The sequence below is a fragment of the Dryas octopetala genome, chromosome 7 (genome assembly GCF_963921425.1).
Source record: "Dryas octopetala chromosome 7, drDryOcto1.1, whole genome shotgun sequence".
Taxonomy (NCBI): domain Eukaryota; kingdom Viridiplantae; phylum Streptophyta; class Magnoliopsida; order Rosales; family Rosaceae; genus Dryas; species Dryas octopetala.
This window is the reverse complement of record NC_141372.1, coordinates 14,208,847-14,227,681: the sequence shown is the minus strand read 5'-3', so window position 1 is coordinate 14,227,681 and position 18,835 is coordinate 14,208,847. Positions and strand designations below refer to the sequence as shown.

The following is an 18,835-nucleotide window of genomic DNA, read 5'->3' as shown; positions in this document are numbered from 1 at the left end:
TAAACGTACTCCGGTGTTGCAGGGTTCACCTGAGCTCAACGAGTTTTGCTAAAGAAGAGTTTCTCTTTAGGTATGCAAGTTTGTCTAGTAAGTGCTTTATGCAGATCCATGGTATTGGTTATTTATTCTTTCATTTGAGTATCAGATGCAATATTAATGATGATTATGAGATTTAATGTCTAATATGACAGGATTCCAATTCTCTTAAAATGGGGCTTCAACCACATTATTGATTGTGATTATCTCAAAGTTACTTGGTGGAGTGATATTTTCTACCAGACTAGTTATGTTTTCGAATTCCCTATAGCAGCAAAAAAGAATACATGTGGAAACATTGGCCCCGAGTAGCTTACAATTTCAGGCTCTTATACTAAAAAGGTAACATGCTATTAATATTTGATTTTGGCACTCTATTAACATCATTTTTTGAACTGCTTGCTTGTGTTCTTGGCCTCCCACAATCACCAAAATGCTTTACTTAAGGTGGTGATCTGTGTTTTGAATTTTCTCTGACATGTTATCCATGACACTAGCAATTTGCTAATTCTTTTCTCAACTTTACAGTTGCTAATAATTGCTGTCAGATTAAGAAAAAGCCCCTGAAGGAGTGAAGGGTTGTAAACATACCCAAAGGCTCAAGATGAGGCAAAATATATCATCCTAATAAGCTTACTTGTAAGTCCTTCTGTGATGCATGTAAATCGAAGTTATTGGCTAATGTATTTGAAAGCAATTTCATTTTAGTTTCCTCATTTGGGTTTAATTTTAGGTCCTCATTTGGGAATTGGTGGGGGGTGGTGGTACTTGGTCAGTCATGGTGAATGGCTTAATGATATATGCCACAAGAGATATAGGAGGAAGAAAGGTACTAGGAAGGTTCTTGCTGAAGCCAAAGACAATTTTCTCTATTCTCTATGGAAGAAGATAACGGAGTGGTTTGGCGTCTCTTTTCACAACCCCCCTCTGATCCTGCTCCATAACTCTAAGCAGCCAATCTGCAGGACAAACTTGCTGTGTGAAGGAACTGAATCCCTAAAGTGAAAGCTCCTATGCTATGCTGCTCAAATATGATCTCTGCGAATGTGACTGAAAGAAACTTGCTGATACAGCTTGGAAAGCACCAGAATTGCATCAAGAATGGTAAAAGAGTACATCTAGCTGCTATTTGTATAGAATTATTAGCAAATTCCAAATTAAACTGAAAAAAAAAAAAAAAAAAAAAAAAAATTACTTTTGTTTACATATTATTACTTTTCTTTTTACATTTTCAGTTCATTAGTTTTTTTTTTTTAAATGATAATTTATATGATCAACTGTGAATCTCTTATAAATTATATCTTCCTCTTCTCATTATTTCAAATAAATCTAACACATTATTGTTTACTTTAATTTCCACAAAATCTTGGGTTTCCCAAGTTGTAAGTCTTTCGATAAATTCATTGGATTTCACAAGTTGTGTGTCTTTCCAGAAATGAAGTCATTTCAAATGGGATACCCATCCAGAACATTACATCAATTTACATTTACAATAATCATTTTCTAAGCATAATCATTTTCCAGTTAAGACAAAATTAATCCGATTTCTATTATTTTTGGCTAATTCGGAATCTATATATCACCTTATTTCTCACTGCAGTTGGTCCTTTATTGGCATCAAAGAGCATGCTGATCACAACTCAAGTCCTTGTGAAAGTTGTTAATTTGTTATTTGGCCAGGAATTTTATTTAAGCTTTAACACTTGATAAGCACTATCCTTTTATCAAAAAAAAAAAAAACATTTGATAAATACTTGATAACACTTCACACCTTGACTTTTTTCTCTTTTATGTAGTTTCCATATCGATTAGGTCCCTTTCAATTGTTCCATTTCTGACTTCGTGTACAATCTAGGACTAGTTAATGGGAATTTATTTCAAGAAGCTGTATTATGTGATTTATATAGTTACTATTGTACAGTGACAATGATTGTTAATGTTTAACACTAATTATTTTCTAAAACACGGAAAAAAAAAAAAAAAAAAAAAAACGCTGCATGTTTAGCTCATTAAAGTGTAGCAGCCTATCACTGTGTTTTTGTAAGTGGGCTAGCTTGTCATGCTATTTTTTATTTTGGACTTGTATAAGAAGAAGAAAAAACTTTATTTTTTTATAGAGAGTTGCTATATGCACACTATTTCCCTCTCATTACATACCTTCAACTAATTTGTGAAATTTCAAAAGTCACCTCGTCGCCGGAGATCAGACCTGACACTCCCACGAACTACGACGCTTATCCTCCTCATCTCTATGTACTTCCTCTTTTCTCTTCGCACTCCTTTTGCAAGACAAAAAGGAAGGCCGACAACCTTGCTGACCTCTAGATCTAAAGTGAGCAACCACTGATCTGGAGGTCGGCCTCCCTTTCCATTTAATAGAGGTGGTCGAAGAGGGAGAGGAGGAAGGGAGGACATAAAGAGAGAGAAAGAGAAGAGGGAAAGAGAGAGAGGAGGGAGGGAAAAAGAGTGGCAGGAGATGAGTCGATGGTGTGGATCCAACCGCTGGCAATGTGGGTGGCGGCGGGGTGGGTGGAGGCCAACCCTTGTTGGGATCCGATCTAGGTTTTAGCTTTTTTATTTGCTCTTATTTTCTTTGTTTTTTTTACTTAAAAATTCTCTTTTTTTTTTTTTTTTTTTTGAGTGGGGCATTTTCAGAAATGTGAGGGTGTGTAGAAAGAGATTGTTTTTTTTTTTTTGTTGGCCAAGAGAGAGAGATTGTTTAAAAATTAAAGTAACATGGGTGTGTAGTGAGTAAAGGGTGTGAGGTGGGAAAAACAAGGGTGTGCATATAACAGCCCTTTTTTTTTTTATATCCATTTTTGTTTCAGGGTAAAAAAGTAAATTGAAAATCTCTAATTCTAATATAAATGTTTGAATATCTTCAATCTACCTGTACCTAGGAAGATGATAAAAGTCGAAAAAAACTCACCAATTTGGATTTTATGTATCTTTTGCTCCCCATTTTGAATTTTGGTGCTTTACTGTTATTTTAACATATGCATTAGTTTTGCTCTTGCAAATCTAATTTGTCTTTCATGTCTTGCTCAAAGCTCTCAAAATGCAACCTGTCTTGAATTAATATAAGTAATACTACTTTTGAAAATGCCTAATGCGCGCATTTTTAGGGCTCCAATAACCCAAGAAAGATAAGCCATGGATTGGCTAAATTGGAGACAATGATGATTATTTCATTATATGTCTTCATTTGAATTTCAAATTCAAAGCTTGCCAAAAAGAAGTTCAAATTCAAATGAAGATTTAAATTCCCATCATTCTTAATTATCTCATAATATTATTTAGAATTTTTTTTCTTTGGTTACATTGGAGAGAATTGAACTCAGGAGATAACTTAATTCTAATATTTACATCACCCACAATTACCACTTGAGCTAACCCGAAAAGCTTATTTTCTTTAGAATATTAAATAATCATAATAATTGACATTCAAATTATTTGCAAATTAAATCATATCCTCACGGACCTCACTTAAGAATAAAGATAATTATTTTAATTATGTTGGACTTAACTTGTACTCTTATTGGCCATTGAATCGCGTCCTAAAATCAATTTAGGCTATAGGTGTAAAATTTTGGCTCAAAGTCTCAAATAGTTACACACGTTCCTTGGTTAATGTTGATTTTTATTGAACAAGTTCATTATTAGAGGGTACAAAGACTCCAACAATATGAAACACACGTGTGTTCGAACTTCTAAGTGATAATTGATGGAAACTGAACAAAACAACACGCATAGTTGTTGAATAGCCCAATTGGAAGGGTTGTAGATTTAGTCACAATGCACTAAACACTAAAGTTCAATCCATTCTACCCAAAATCAATAGAAAAAAAAAAAAAAAAAAACAAACAAACAAACAACCAAACACATGCGCGAAACTTGACCGGATGCCATTAGTTCCCATCTCTTTCAACAACACAACAGCTTATTGATTGAACAAGTAGAAATATCAAAAGTGTCTTTTTGCGAAAAGTGAGAGTAGTGTGTGAAAAAGAATGAGAGATTTTAGGTGATTACCTGGCAATGCCATTGAGCCTCTCAATAACAGTGATAAGGCCATGAATGCCAAGCTTCCCATCCCCATTAGCCACCATCCCAGAAAACAGTTGCTTGCACAACGCAGCACCAGGCAACACCACCACCCTCTCATCCTCACCTTCCTCCACAACATTCACCCCCATCCCCAAATCCTTCACTATATACTCTGCAAACCCACCTGGCCTGAAGTCCCCTTCAATCATTTTCTCCCCAAACAACTCCATCAACTTCGACCCCGCCGCTCCGCCCCTAACCGCTCCCATAAATTGCTTCAAATCCAATCCAGCTCGCTCCGCAAACACCAGTCCTTCACTCAACCCAACAAGGCTCACCCCACCCACAATGTTATTTCCTATCTTGCAACTCTGTCCACACCCTGCTTCCCCCATGTACGTAACCTTTCCCATAATGTCAAACAATGGTGTCAACCACTTGACAACTCCGGCATCCCCGCCGGCGAATATACCAAGTTTCCCTTCTCTAGCACCTACATCCGCCCCGGAAACCGGGGCGTCAACAGCCCAACAATCCTTGGCACGCGCGGCGGAGGATATCGCGCGTGCCAGGGCTGGTAGGTTAGTGGTCATATCGACTGTGACCCCATTCGGGTTTAGGCCCGAAAGGACGCCGTCTGTCTCTAAGACAACTTGTCGAACATCTGGTGGGTGTCCCACTATGGTGAAAACAACGTCACTGCACCGGGCAACTTCGGAGGGGGAGTTGGCGAGGATGGCGCCTTGGGATTGCAGTGAGAGGGCTTTGGATGGAGTACGGGCGTAGATGGTGAGGGAGTAGCCGGCGGAGAGGAGGCGAGAGGCCATGGCAGCACCCATTAGGCCGATGCCAATCCACCCAACGCGGGTTTGAGCGGGGCTGATGGGGTTTGGGTAAAGAGTTGTTGCCATGTGTCGAATGGAAGCTGAATCTGGTGGTGGAATTTGATGAAAGACTCCATATTTTTCTGAATACCAATAGGCTGGGAATCTGGATCGAAGTTGAATAATTTATTCAGATTACAATAATATATATGTCCCGGTCTTCAAAAAAAAAAAAAAACTTACAATAATATAATCATACAGTTCATACTAGTCCTCGGATACCTTGTGATATGTTTTTAAGGATTTTTTTAATACATTAATAATGTTGATCTCATAAAACAAAAGGACCTATATATATATATAGGTCCGGTCAGGAGGGTGGCCTCAGTTTGCATCAAGAAAGAGAAAGAGCAGGACATTTGGGTCGAGAGGAAAGAGAGGGGGCGTTTGGGTCAAAAATGTAGAGGGCAAAATTGGTTTAAAATGTACAAACCGTACGATCGAGCAAATTTTTGAGTGGATTAAAATTTTGGAGAATTAGCATCAAGGGTTCCAAACAGTAGCAATATAAGTTGCTGACTATTTTATTTTTCAAAATACCCAAACTAGGCATAGGTCATTTTCCCAAATCAGTATTATGCTTAGTAAACAAAGTGAAAAAGCAAAAACCATCATCACCTTTGTCTCCCACTTATTCATGCACATCCACCATCATGAAGAGACATTTGCAACTGTCTTCTCATGCAATTGCACCTATTTTGTATCTTAGCAGACTACATGTGTGTATATATGTATATGCTATCTTTGTAACATAAAAAGCACGAAAATCAATCTTGAGAAGCAAAAATCTCTCCTGCTTACTGCTCTCTCTTTCTTTCTCACTTGTAAACCATCTCTCCGTGTACATTCAAGCTTTCAGAAATAATATCTAGTAACTTTTTATCAGCTTTTCTCTCTCTATTTCTTGAGTTTTAACTTCAACTCCAATGATAACATATGACCAAATAATAGGTTACAATTATTTTCCATAGGTCCAATATTAATAACGTTTAGTAATAATATTAATATGAAAAATATTAATAAATTGGTATTATGTTAATATTAATAATTGAATATTAATAAAAAATACATTAAGTCATAATTATCATATAAGTAATAAAGTACTAATATTAAGTCATAATATTAGTAATAAAGTACCCCAATTTATTAATAGTAAACATTAATAACATATGAAGATAATTTGTGTATTATTTATCTCTGTTTCTTTTAGTAAATATGCTCATAATTTACATAGATCCAATATTAATAACATATTAATTGTTAACATATTGCAATAACATATTTATCTAGTTATTCAAAGGAATATTTTAGTAAAAGGACTCCAACTATAGCACTATTTTTAGTTGAGGATCTTATTTTCACTTTGCTTCAATTAAAAACTATTATTTTTCAAGTGTTTCAATCAAGGATTTCTGTCAATTATGTTACAATTTCTGCCAAAAATTGGTCATGTGTTTTGCACATGACCAATTTTTAAGGGTAAAATTGTCATTTCAACAAAAAAAATAATAAAACTAATAATTATTAAAAAACTAAACTAAACTAATTATAAAAAATAAAACTAAAAATAATTAAATTATAAAAAAAAAATGGCTGCATCTAACCTAGCCACCACCGACCTCACCCCCCAGCCACCACCGGCGATTCCCTCCTCCACTACCGGCGACTCCCCCCTCTACCAGCGCTGTCCCATCTCTCTCTCTCTCTCTCTCTCTCTCTCTCTCTCTCTCTCTCTCTCTCTCTCTTTCTCTCTCTCTCTCTCTATTTATTGGGCACAAATGCCGCCGGACCCAAGGGGTGTCGGCGGCTTCGTCGACCTCCGATATGAAGGTTGGTGAAGCCGCCAACACCCCTTGGGTCCAGAGGCTTTCATGCCCAGAAGAGAGAGAGAGAGAAAGAGAGAGAGAAGAAAGAAAGAAAGAAGGAGAAAAAAGGAGAGATGGGGCAGCGCCGGAGGTGTAAGGGGGAGTCACCGGTGGTGGCTGAGGGTGAGGTTGGTGGTAGTTGGGGGTGAGGTCGGTGGTATTAGTGGCTGGGCTTGAGGATGGTGGTGGCTGGGTTAGCTAGATTAGATCCAGCCACTTTAAATAAATAAATATTATTTATTTAATTATTTTTATTTTTATAATCATTTTTAAAATGCACAAAAAAGACATAAATGCCCCTACAAACTGGTCACATGCGGGTCATGTGATCAGTTTTTAACGAAAAATTTGACGAAATTGACGGAATATCCTTAATTCAGCGTGCGTCAGAGCGTGTTAGATCGCATCAATGTGTGCGTCAGCGCGCGTCAGAGGGGTAAAAAAGGTATAATAAGTTTTAGGGGGTTTTAAGAGAGTTTCTAGATGTGTGGAGGTTTAGGAAAACTTTTAAGGTAGTTAGAGGGTTTAAAATTACGGACTATAGTTTTATACTATGGCAGTACAATGGATAACACAATATACATGTAAGAACAATAAAAAAATGAAATGTCAAGGATAAGGACAAACTAACTGAAGAAAATATCATGGCCAAAAACAGAAACAGAAGATAATATATAAAACTATTCACATGTAAATTAAAAGATACAATTATACAAAGTCTCATTTGAAAAGCTAACAATATCTAAAGATTTAACAATTAAATAAACAAATAGAAATAAAAAATATATAAAGAAAATAGTAAGAAAAGCTAGCTTGGTACAAGGTATTAATTTTCGAAATTTTTGGCGAAATTTCGTTTTTTTAGGATTCCGAAATCAAAAGACATATTCAACAATTTTTCGTGAAGTTTTCGCCGAAATTTCAAAAATTTCGGCGAAATTACTGAAATTTATCAAAATTATCGAAATTTTCCTATTTTTTATTTTCTCCAACTTCGAAAATTCACCAAAAATAGCTCGAGACTCCAAATAATTCATCGAAAAATTCTACGGATTTGTATTAATAAGTACTAATTTTCTATGACCTCAAAATAGTCAAATTGTTTTCAGAAAAATTATGAAAAATCCTAGTCTCATAATTTAATTCTGAAAAAAATAATAATTGTCAAATTCTTGAATTTTCCTTTTCTAAAATTCATTTCCACACAACTAAACTCTAGAACCACAACCAAAGGTCTAAGTTAGTTAAAATAAACTTAAGGAAATTTCTAATTCCTTTAAACAAACCTTAAAACAAGTTTGAAAAATTTAAGTAACAAAATTACCATAAGCAAAAATTTGGGTTGTTACACTCAGTGAAGACAAAGCTTGACTAGGTTAGAGGCACAGGAAAAAAGGAAGGAAAGAAAAAAAAAAAAAAAAAGACTGAAGAGAGAGGCACGGTGAAAAAAAGTAAGGAAAGAAAAAAGAAAAAGGGAGGGGTGGTTTGGGGCCTTTGGGCAATTGGAAAGAAAAAAAAGGTTTGGGATTTCATTTAGTTATTTTAAATCTTAAATTATATTATATTTTTGTATAAAAAATAATTAAAAATATCATAAAGGGCCTAAAACTTAATATCCTAAAGAATATAGAATATATAGGATTTAATGTATAAATTATAGAATATAAAGAATATTAGGGTATATAGAGTATATAGAGTATTAGGGTTTAGATTTTAGTGTATAATTAAATTATAGAGTATAAAGAATATACTAATTTTATTTATTCATTATACTAATTTTATTTAACAGTATCTGCTCCAGCGCACATTATATTCACCTTATATTACATGAAACCTACTATATAATTTGGTTTCTTCAATGTTTTTTATCAATTTAGTAGATAATATGTTAAATAAACATATGATAAAGTTTCATTAAAAATTTCCGTATTTTGATAATAATTTCCGTCATTTCCGTCTAACTTTTGTCGAAATTTAAAAATCTTCAAAATTTTCATCGAAATTTTCTCGAAATCCGAAATTTAATTCCTTAGCCTGATATAGTGAAGCATGTCAAAAGGCGCGCTTTTTGACCTAAAGCCTTTGTACCTCCCTACGTGCAGGTACTGATAGTCTACAAGACTCCAAGATACGACCCCCATACACAAAGCTAAAGGTTCGCTATAGCATGTCCACAGTTGGATATAAGTCTTCAAGTCACAAAACCGTTTCCCAAAAATAGTAGTGGACAATATGGAAGTACATAGTAGACACAATAGAAATGTAGAGAATGTCTAATGATGATTCTCAATGTGAAGTAGGAATATATGGCCTTTTATAGGCTCACAAATCACATGTAACATCTTAATCACAAAATTAAAAGAGTGTTGCTATTTGCACATCCATTTTTCTCTTTTTGCACTCCCTTTTTTCACTTTTTCTTACTTCACACCCTCACACTCCTTCCACAATTAAATTTTCTCATACACACACCTTTCTTAATTACCATAATATCCCTATTTTTATCTATTTCAAAAAAAAAAAAAAAAAAAAAACACACAACCAGCCCCTCCCTCCCCTGGCCACCGACCACCTCCCCACTCCACCCGACCCACCTAGCCCTTCCCCTCCCCTCCCCTCTCCTCTCCTTTCCTCTCCTCTCCTCTCCTATCCTCTCTCTTTCTCTCTCTCTCTCTCTCTCTCTCTTTATCTCTCTCTTTCCCTCTCTCTCTCTCTCTCCTTCCCTCTCCCCTCCGAACATCCATTTAAAAAAAAAAATTTGCAGGTTGGCTGGGCTTGAGCTTTCCGGCGAGTGTGAATGGTTGGCCGGTAAGGGCAGTTCTGGGGAGTGATGGCCGGCCTATGGGGAGTATTTTCAGACCGGTGGGGTGACTGGTGGTGGCCGGAGGAGGGAGTGGTGGTGTCGGGATGGCTGTGTGCGCATGGAGTCGCGTACTAGCTAGCGGTGGAGGCTGGGTTGGAGAGTCGGGGAAGAGAGAGGGAGCTTTTGGCGGGGTTCTGGCCACCTGGTTCGCCAGCGAACGTGCCGAACTGAGAGTTGTAGAGAGAGTGAGGGCTAGGGTTGGGTTTCGGGGAGAGAGAAAAATGAGGGGATGGGGATGGGGTGGTCGGCGAGTGGTTCCTGGTCGGCGGTTGGTTCCTCACGGGGGTGGGTGTTGTAATGGGGTTTTGGGTAATTTTATTTTAGGTGTTTTTTGTTATTTGACAATTTAAATTTATGGGGTATGCAAAAAGAAAAAAAATGGTGTGCAAATAGCAGCACTCAATTTAAAACTTAAAACTAATTAAAAATTATAGAAAATTAGGATTAAATACCAAATATCAATAGTTTTTTAATAAAGCAGCAAGACACTAATTTTTTTTAGTTTAGGTACTAACCAAGAGTAAAACATTTTGGATTAGGTCACAAATCAGTTTGTTATACAATTGTGACTGTCGAACAATTATAATTGTAATTGTCGAACAGTCACAGTTGTGACTATTTAAAATTTATAAAAAATTCAAATTTTTAAGGGTTTTATATTTTTTATTTAGGTTTGGGGGATGAAGTCCTATAACCCAAAGACTAATATTAAAGTTTAAGTCTTACAAATATTGAAAAAATAACAAATCAATAAAAAAGTTATGACTGTTAAACAGTCACAGTTTGATATACCATGTTTTTTAAAGTTGGTACTTAAACTGAAATTTAGTACCTAAAGTGAAATGACATAAATGTTTTAGTAGTTGAAATGAAAAAACATTATAATTTGGTACCTAAACTCAATGGACCTTAAAAATTAAACATGAAAATATAACTCCCATAACCCCTAAATAAATAAAAGGAATTAAAAAATCAAAATAAATTAAAATGTTCAAATTTAAATTTAAAAAATTCTTTAAATACCAATAGGTTGCTAGTTGTTGATGTTCGTGATGTGGAAAATCTCAGATTTTCATTAACTCTGCTAGCTCATACTACTAGCTAGGCTGCAATTTACTTAGGTTGCAAAGCATGAGTAGACGCCTTAGAATTCTCTTCACACCCTGTCAAGATGAATGGAGGTTCTTGGACTAAAGCTCGTCGATCCCTAGCTAGGAACTCAAATCTGGTGAAAATATTAGATAATTAATTGGTCTTGTGAGCATACAAATCTGGTTTCAAGAGCATGACTAGTAACAACTCTAATAAAGTGCTAGTCAATCTTCACATGCTTTGTTCTAGCATGAAAATTAAATTGGATTTGCTGCCAAATACATAGCACTCAATTACCACCCAGGTCAATGCTCCGCAGCTGTTAGTGCAAGTGAATATCCTTTAGAAATAATGAGAACTAGCACAGTATTGTCTAACATGATATGAGTCTTTTTTGTAGGAATTAAGTCTCTAATTTGAATATGTACAGCATAACTAAATTCTGTCTTCAACATTAATTTGGCTTTAAGGAAATTAAACTAGAAAAAAAAAAATTAAAATTAAAATTTGACATGGTTGTCGTTTCTTCGAGATGGGTCACCACTCACCACAATAGAAAAGACCAGTTTTATTTCCAAATGCCAAAATGAGCCAAAAATCAGTAAATAACATGTAACAAAATACATCCACATGTAAGAATATATTCGCCTCCCACCAACCATCCCCAATTAAAAAAAAAAAAAAAGAAGGAAAAAAAAAAAAGAAAAAAAAAACTAATAGGATTTGATAAATTCTCATGAAAAATATCCAATAGGGCCAAAACCCTTTTGTTTTGGGTAATAATATGAAATCTTGAAATATGGAGATAGAAATGATGGACACAGGGCAGGTTTAGTCATGCATTGTAATAAGAAAGAGAGCTCATTTTTGTACATAAAAGAGATCATGATCACTTTCATAACCAATAGGAAAAATTAGAGAGAATTGGCTCTCATATGAAAAACTCTCTCACTGCACTACATATGAATATTCGTGGCTATGAATATCCATGTACAATTCTGAACAGTGCCTTTCTTTACTTGTAATGGTTTTGCATTTATCGGCCATAAAAACCATTTGGCTAAATAGTTCATCAAAAGATGATCACAAAAGCTATAATTGACAGGAACAAAGCACCGGTCCTTCTCTAGAGAGGATAGTCTACAAGTTTAAAATGTGTGGATGCGTATAGAATGACTTGATTTCTGTATAGAACTAGATTCATGTGTAAGTTCTATACAAGAATCCAGTTATATATCCAATACACATTCGCACAAAAATTAAGTTCAGACGTCTGTTCGAGAAATTTTTTCTATATATATAATATGGTATATGAAAATTAGATCGAGGAAGCATAAAACTTATATGGAACTAGAGAGAAAAAAAAATATGAGAGAGCAAATAAAATACATAAAATACATTTCTATAAATGATCTTACAATGAAATTAAACATGTCATGGGATTGTAGAAACTTCACAACACCCAAAGAGATCTCATGGTGGTAGTAGAACTCTCTTGTTTTGAATGGCTCATTGTTCGGTATTCAGATGGTGAGGATGCAGTGTTATTTATTATTGGTCATGACCTAAGTATTGTCTGAAATGTACGTAATAACATACATACAATTGGTTTGTACTTCATACATAGAATGTAGACCGTAGAGGTCTTGCTTCCCTGTGATGTAGAACAGATGGCGGAGAGGTTCATGCAGCAGCTTGATCATCACAAATCCAAGAAATGATTTCTAGTACTAGTCGAAGGGTTTGGCTCAGAATATGGCACTATTGCATATCAAATCGAAGGGAATCAAGAGACGAGTCAAACTCACTACTTTATTATGACCTATGGGCTTTTTAGGCCAAATAAGGCCGTTTACTAGCTTAAAAGTGCATTTAAAGTTTTTCCGAATTTTTGTTAATTTAATTTCTATTTTATTTTATTGCCAACTAGGGTTTGGAAACTATAAGCCAACTTTCGGCTGTTTTGGTGATTATGTCATATTTTATAAAATAACTCTTGAGGTTTTCTCAATTTCGTGGTGGATTCTAGAATATATGTTCTAAGGTTAACGTTTGTTATCCCTTTTCGTTATTATCGATGCGTCAAGTGGTATCAGAGCCAGGTTTTCCCTGTCTTGTTATTTCTGACTTGTATTCCATGGGTGATCAAGAACTTGAAGTTCCAAAGATTACACGAGCGGACTTGGACCCTCAGAATAGAAGATTGATGCGATTACTGCTAGTTTGGCTAAGAGTCGAGGGTTATTAGTTAAGGGTCGTGACGGGCAGCCACCTCAAAATAGACAACAAGGCAGAGGAGGAGGACGTACGTGATAAGAAGCAGCCGCATGAGAGTGACTTCGATTCAGAGGAGGACTTGGATGAACCCGTTCAGCCTAACAATCAACGTCAACGTCATCAGAATCATCACTATCAGAATTTTGATGATTTTCGATTGAAGGCTGACATCCCAAGCTTTTAACAATTGACGTTGACGTTGTTCCTTTGTCTCGATCTCCATCTTCCTCTTACTTGGAATTTTAGAGTATTCACACAAGATCATGCAGCTAAAACAAGTAGATTTGGATTAATGAGAGAAAGGTTGAAATCTGGTTGAGAGTGCGGTTGTAAGCTCACCTCACTAACTCAGATACATACATCTTACATCACCTTAAAAGAAAACAAAAGATGACCTAGAGAACCTGATACATTACAGCAAGGGTGATGTGGATTCATCACAGCCTTACATCAAGTTCTATACAAAATGACTAGATTGTCCTAAATGAAAATAACAGCAAAAACATAATACTAAGGACATAAAGGACATTAACACTCTATTACTCCCCTTTAATGTCATGTTGCTTAACTCCCAAGAGACCACGAAGATATTGAAATTTGTCCTTTGGCAAAGCCTTGGTGAAGATGTCTGCAAGCTGGACCCCTGTTTGACAGTAAATCAAGTCAATCTCTCCATCTTCAACTGCATCTCGAATGAAATGGTGCTTTAGTGCAATGTGCTTGGTCCTGTTGTGAAATACAGGATTCTTGGCCATTGCAATAGTAGATTTGCTATCACACTTGATAGGAGTTGGCTCCCCTTGCAACTCACCAACATCAATAAGAATTCTTCTAAGCCACATAGCTTGAGAAGTAGCCAAGGCTGCTGCTACATATTCTGCTTCTGTCGTTGACTGTGCAACAGTTTGTTGCTTCTTTGAGCTCCAAGTGAACACATTTGTTCCAACAGTGAATGCATACGCTGATGTACTCTTCATATCATCTTTACTGCCACCCCAATCACTATCATAGAAACCACACAACCTAGGTTCTGTTCCCCTTTTGTATTCAATTCCAAAAGTTAGAGTTCCACTTATGTACCTCAAAACTCTCTTGGCTGTTCCAAGATGAATTTGAGTTGGCTTTTGCATGAATCTGGACAGCAGGGAAGTCGCAAACATTATGTCTGATCTTGTTGCAGTTAAGTACATCAAGCTGCCCACAATGCTTCTATAATGTGCAGCATCAATTTCATCACGTCCATTATCTTTTTCAATTTTTTCACTTGCTACTAAAGGAGTAGTGACCGGTTTACAACCTGTCATGCCAAACTTCCTAAGTATTGACTTGGAATACTTTTCTTGGCATATAAAGATGCTGTCATTCGTTTGAAATATACCTATTCTTAGAAAATGATGCATGAAGCCTAAATCACTCATCTCATATTTTTTCATCATTTCTGTCTTGAAATCAGATATCACTTTCTCACAACTTCCAGTAAAAATCACATCATCCACATAAATTGAGACTATGAGAATATCAGTTTTACCTTGAACTTTGATGTATAGAGTTGCTTCATTTTTACTTCTTTAAAAACCATTTTTGCAAGAAGTAAGAGTCAATTTCTCCATACCAAGCCCTTGGTGCCTGTTTCAGTCTATACAAGGCCTTTTTAAGTTTATATACTTTGAGTTCCTCACCTTTGACAACAAAACCTGGTGGCTGTTCTACATATACATCTTCATTCAAAAGCCCATTTAAGAAGGCCGATTTGACATCCAGTTGATGCAGAAACCAACCTTTCTGTGCTGCCAAAGCTATTAGGACTTTGACAGTGTCCAGTCTTGCTATTGGTGCAAAAGTCTCGTGAAAGTCAATGTCAGGCTGCTGAGCATAACCCTTGACAACTAATCTGGCTTTCTTTCTTTCCACTGACCCATCCACCTTTAATTTGACTTTGTTCACCCACTTGACCCCAATTACTTCCTTGTCACTGGGTCTATTCACCAATTCCCAGGTTGAGTTCTTCTTAATTACTGTAATCTCCTCCTTCATTGCTTTCCTCCATGAATTATCCTTGACCGCTTCTTCAAAAGATTCTGGTTCCAAGACACAGAAATTATAATGAGCATAGACATCGGCAAGGTTTCTCATTTTGATTGGAGTTGAACTTAGTGTTGAAGTTTGAGATTGAGTAGACTGAGGACTCTGTGTTGACTGAGGACTAGCAATTTATGGTGTTCGTACTGGAGTTGCTGGTTTAACTTCAATTTATGTTTCTCCTTCTTCAAACTCTTCAGGCTGAATTTCATACCCTTTGACAGAGTTGTTTTTCCAATCCCAAATTGCATTTTCATTGAATATGACATCCCTACTGATGATTAATTTATTGGTCTTCAAATCATATAGTCTATATCCTTTTGTATGGCTATTGTACCCCACAAAGATACACTTTGTACTTTTCTCTTTTAATTTATGTCTTTTCTGTTTAGGAACATGAACATAACAGATTGAACCAAAGATCCTAAAGTGTTTATAGAGGGCTTTCTTCCACTCCAAGCTTCAATAGGTGTGAGATCTTTCACTGCTTTTGTGGGACATCTATTGAGTATATAAGCTGCTGTGTGCACTGCTTTTCCCCAAGATTCATAGGGCAGATTTTTGTCATGCATCATTGTTCTAGCCATCTCAACAATTGTCCTGTTCTTCCTTTCTGCCACTCCATTTTGTTGTGGAGTGTAGGATGCAATGAGTTCTCTTTTAAATCCCATCTCTTCACAAAATTTGTCAAACTCACTTGAAGTGTACTCACCTCCCCTGTCACTTCTCAATTTATTAAGTTGAAGACCACTCTGTGTCTCTACCATAGCCTTAAATTTCTTGAACATAGTTAGCACCTCTGACTTCCTTCTTAAGAAATAAAGCCAAATCATGCGTGAGTACTCATCAACAAACAAGAGAAAAAACTTGTTACCTGCATGTGTCTCAGTTTTCATTGGTCCATACACATATGTGTGAATGAGCTCGAGAGGCTGTGTTGCTCTCCATGCTTGACTCTTAGGAAAAGAATCTCTGTGTTGTTTACCAATTGCACATCCTTCACAAGGCTCAGATGCTTCTTGAATAACAGGAAGTCCAATCACTAGCTTTTGTTGTTCCATAAAATTCAAACCTAGAAAATGTGGATGACCCATCCTTCTATGCCATAACCATGAGGATTTAAGTACATCCATCTTTAAGGCAATTGAATTAGGATACTTGAAGATGATTGGAAAGCTTCTGTTTCTTTCCATTTTTACTTTTGCAACTGGCTGATTTCTATCACTCTTCTCATATATAACACATACATTCCCTTCAAAATGAATCAAGTAGCCATTCTCCATTAGCTGACCAACATTCAGCAGGTTTTGCTGTAAATCAAGTACCAACATCACATCACTTATGGTTTTTCTTCCCTTCTTGGTTTCAACCGCAATAGTTCATTTTCCCAATGACTTTACTAACTCACCATTTCCCATTTTAACTTAAGAGACATGTGAGCTGTCAATGTTAAGAAAAAATTTCTGATTTCCCGTCGTGTGATTACTGCAACCACTGTCTAAAAACCATACATCAAGTGTCTTCTTCTCTGTTGTAGCTGCTAGACAAGCAAAGAACAAACTGCCCTCACTTTGCACTTCTTCAGTAAAGTTTGCTTGTTGATTGTTTTTCAATCTACAATCCTTTTGTAGATGACCAAATTTACCACATCCGTAGCACTTAGGCTTTCCTTTGAACCAACAAGTGTCTTCAGTGTGACTTTTCCTCCCACATATACTGCATTTCCCTTGAGAATTACTTGAACCAGATTGATTATTGTTACCACCTTTGACATAAGAGTTATGATTGTTCTTCTTGTCAAATGCATTCGGTTTCTTTCCCTTTTGTTTCCAGTTGCTACTAGCCTTAGGAGAATTCATTTTATTCTGCAGATTGGGAGACTGAGATGAACTAGTTCTAGGACTCATATTTAAAGATTGAAATGCACTTTCAACAGAGCACTCAGCGTGTCTATCGAGTCTCTGATCAAAAGCTTTTATTGACCCTTTCACTTCTTGAATGGTCAGAGTATCGAGATTCTTAGTCTCCTCAATAATGTTCACAATTGAATCATATTTCTGAGGCAAACTTATCAAAATTTTCTCAACTATTCTCCTATTAGTTATGGTTTCTCCATATGCCTTCATCTGATTAATCAAGTCTGTGAGTCTAGTAAGATAGTCCTTAAATAATTCATCATCCCTCATCCTAGCATATTCAAAATCCCTCCTTAAAGACTGAAGCTTAACTGTTCTTGCCTTTTTTGCACCTCTGTATTCTTTCTCAAGCAATTCCCATGTGTCTTTGGCTTTGGTTTCATTGCAGATTCGAGGAAAAATCTCACTAGAGAGACCTATCTGAATCAGATGGAGTGCGTTAGCATCCTTCTTAATGTTGTCTTCAAGCTGGTTCTTCTTTGCATTTGTCTGCATTTTTCCTTCTTCTGGTTCTTCGAAGCCTACACTAACATACTTCTAGAGCTCGTGAGAAATAAAGAGTGTTCTCATCTTGACTCGCCAGTAGTCGTAGTTGTCTCCATCGAAGACCGAAGATGAGAGCCTCTTGTTGTTCATGTTAGCCATTGAAGAAATACCCAACCTCCAGATCTAGATTTTCTGAAAATGGGTTCGATTTCACTCACACCCACTCACAAATCGACCAAGCTCTGATACCAACTTGGAATTTTAGAGTATTCACATAAGATTATGCAGCTAAAACAAGTAGATTTGGATTAATGGAAGAAAGGTTGAAATCTGGTTGAGAGTGCAGCTGTAAGCTTACCTCACTAACTCAGATACATACATCTTACATCACTTTAAAAGAAAACAAAAGATGACCTAGAGAACCTGATACATTACAGCAAGGGTGATATGGATTCATCACAGCCTTACATCAAGTTCTATACAAAATGACTAGATTGTCCTAAATGAAAATAACAGCAAAAACATAATACTAAGGACATAAAGGACATTAACACTCTATTACTCTTCCTTTGTCTCTTCATGCCTTGTTCAAGCATGAAAAATTGGATCTGATACCACATACATAGCACTGATATTTTCACACCAGATTAATGATGTTTAAAATATGAGCTCAGCAGCTGCATGTTAATATCCTTTAATTAGAATTCAATCTCTTCACCTGAAACCAAGAATATATAGTGGCTGGCTGTTTAACATGATATCAGAACCTTGTTTGCAGGAGGTCCTCAGTTCGAATCCTCCAATTCTGTCTTGGACATTAATTTGGCTTTACGGAAATTAACAAGAAAATAAAAATGAAATCTCATGTACATATGTACGTGCCGTTACTTCAAGATGGGTCACACAATAGAAAAGCCCTGATTTGTTTCCAAATGCCAAAAATCAGTAAATAATATTAGAAATACATTCACACTACAAATTCGGCTCCCCCAACTAGAGGTCGGCCATGCCCTGCCCAAATTTTTCGGGTTCGGGCCGGGCTCGAGCTTGAATTATAGGAGCCCAATAGGGCTTTCGGGACGGACCGGGCTGAGCTTGGGCTTTAATAAACAAGCCCACACCCATCGGGTTCTGGCTTGCTGGCTTGGAGGGCCGGGCCGGGCTAGGCCCAGAATGGGCCCAAAGCCTGTTTAAACACATATATATCTTTAATAAAAAAATATAGGATTTTGGCTATGTTGTGATTTGCATGAGATCTCACGTAACAAGCTTCAACTCTTAACCAACTGA

The 18,835-nt window shown here is 36.3% G+C and overlaps 2 protein-coding genes across 2 annotated transcripts; both read right to left on the bottom strand.

The window, feature by feature from the left end:
* Window positions 1–3,929: 3,929 nt before the first annotated feature.
* On the bottom strand, window positions 3,930–5,089 carry LOC147279920 (putative 3-hydroxyisobutyrate dehydrogenase-like 3, mitochondrial). The gene has a single exon (XM_086249877.1). It carries the CDS (start codon window positions 4,992–4,994, stop codon window positions 4,065–4,067), a length of 930 nt encoding a protein of 309 aa, XP_086106003.1. The 5' UTR covers window positions 4,995–5,089; the 3' UTR covers window positions 3,930–4,064.
* Window positions 5,090–15,511: 10,422 nt separating this feature from the next.
* Window positions 15,512–17,554, bottom strand: LOC147279919 (uncharacterized). The gene is made up of 2 exons (XM_086252094.1): window positions 16,655–17,554; window positions 15,512–16,453 (listed from the first exon to the last, which is right to left on the bottom strand). Exons 1-2 carry the CDS (start codon window positions 17,552–17,554, stop codon window positions 15,512–15,514), a joined length of 1,842 nt encoding a protein of 613 aa, XP_086108220.1.
* Window positions 17,555–18,835: the final 1,281 nt, after the last annotated feature.

Bases quoted from the DNA above. Each gene is read 5' to 3' on its own strand.
- LOC147279920 (XM_086249877.1), bottom strand. From the start codon at position 4,994: ATGGCAACAACTCTTTACCCAAACCCCATCAGCCCCGCTCAAACCCGC.
- LOC147279919 (XM_086252094.1), bottom strand. From the start codon at position 17,554: ATGCAGACAAATGCAAAGAAGAACCAGCTTGAAGACAACATTAAGAAG. The intron at 16,454-16,654 runs GTATGGTTTTTA...CTTGATTTACAG, and splicing joins CAGAGAAGAAGACACTTGAT to CAAAACCTGCTGAATGTTGG.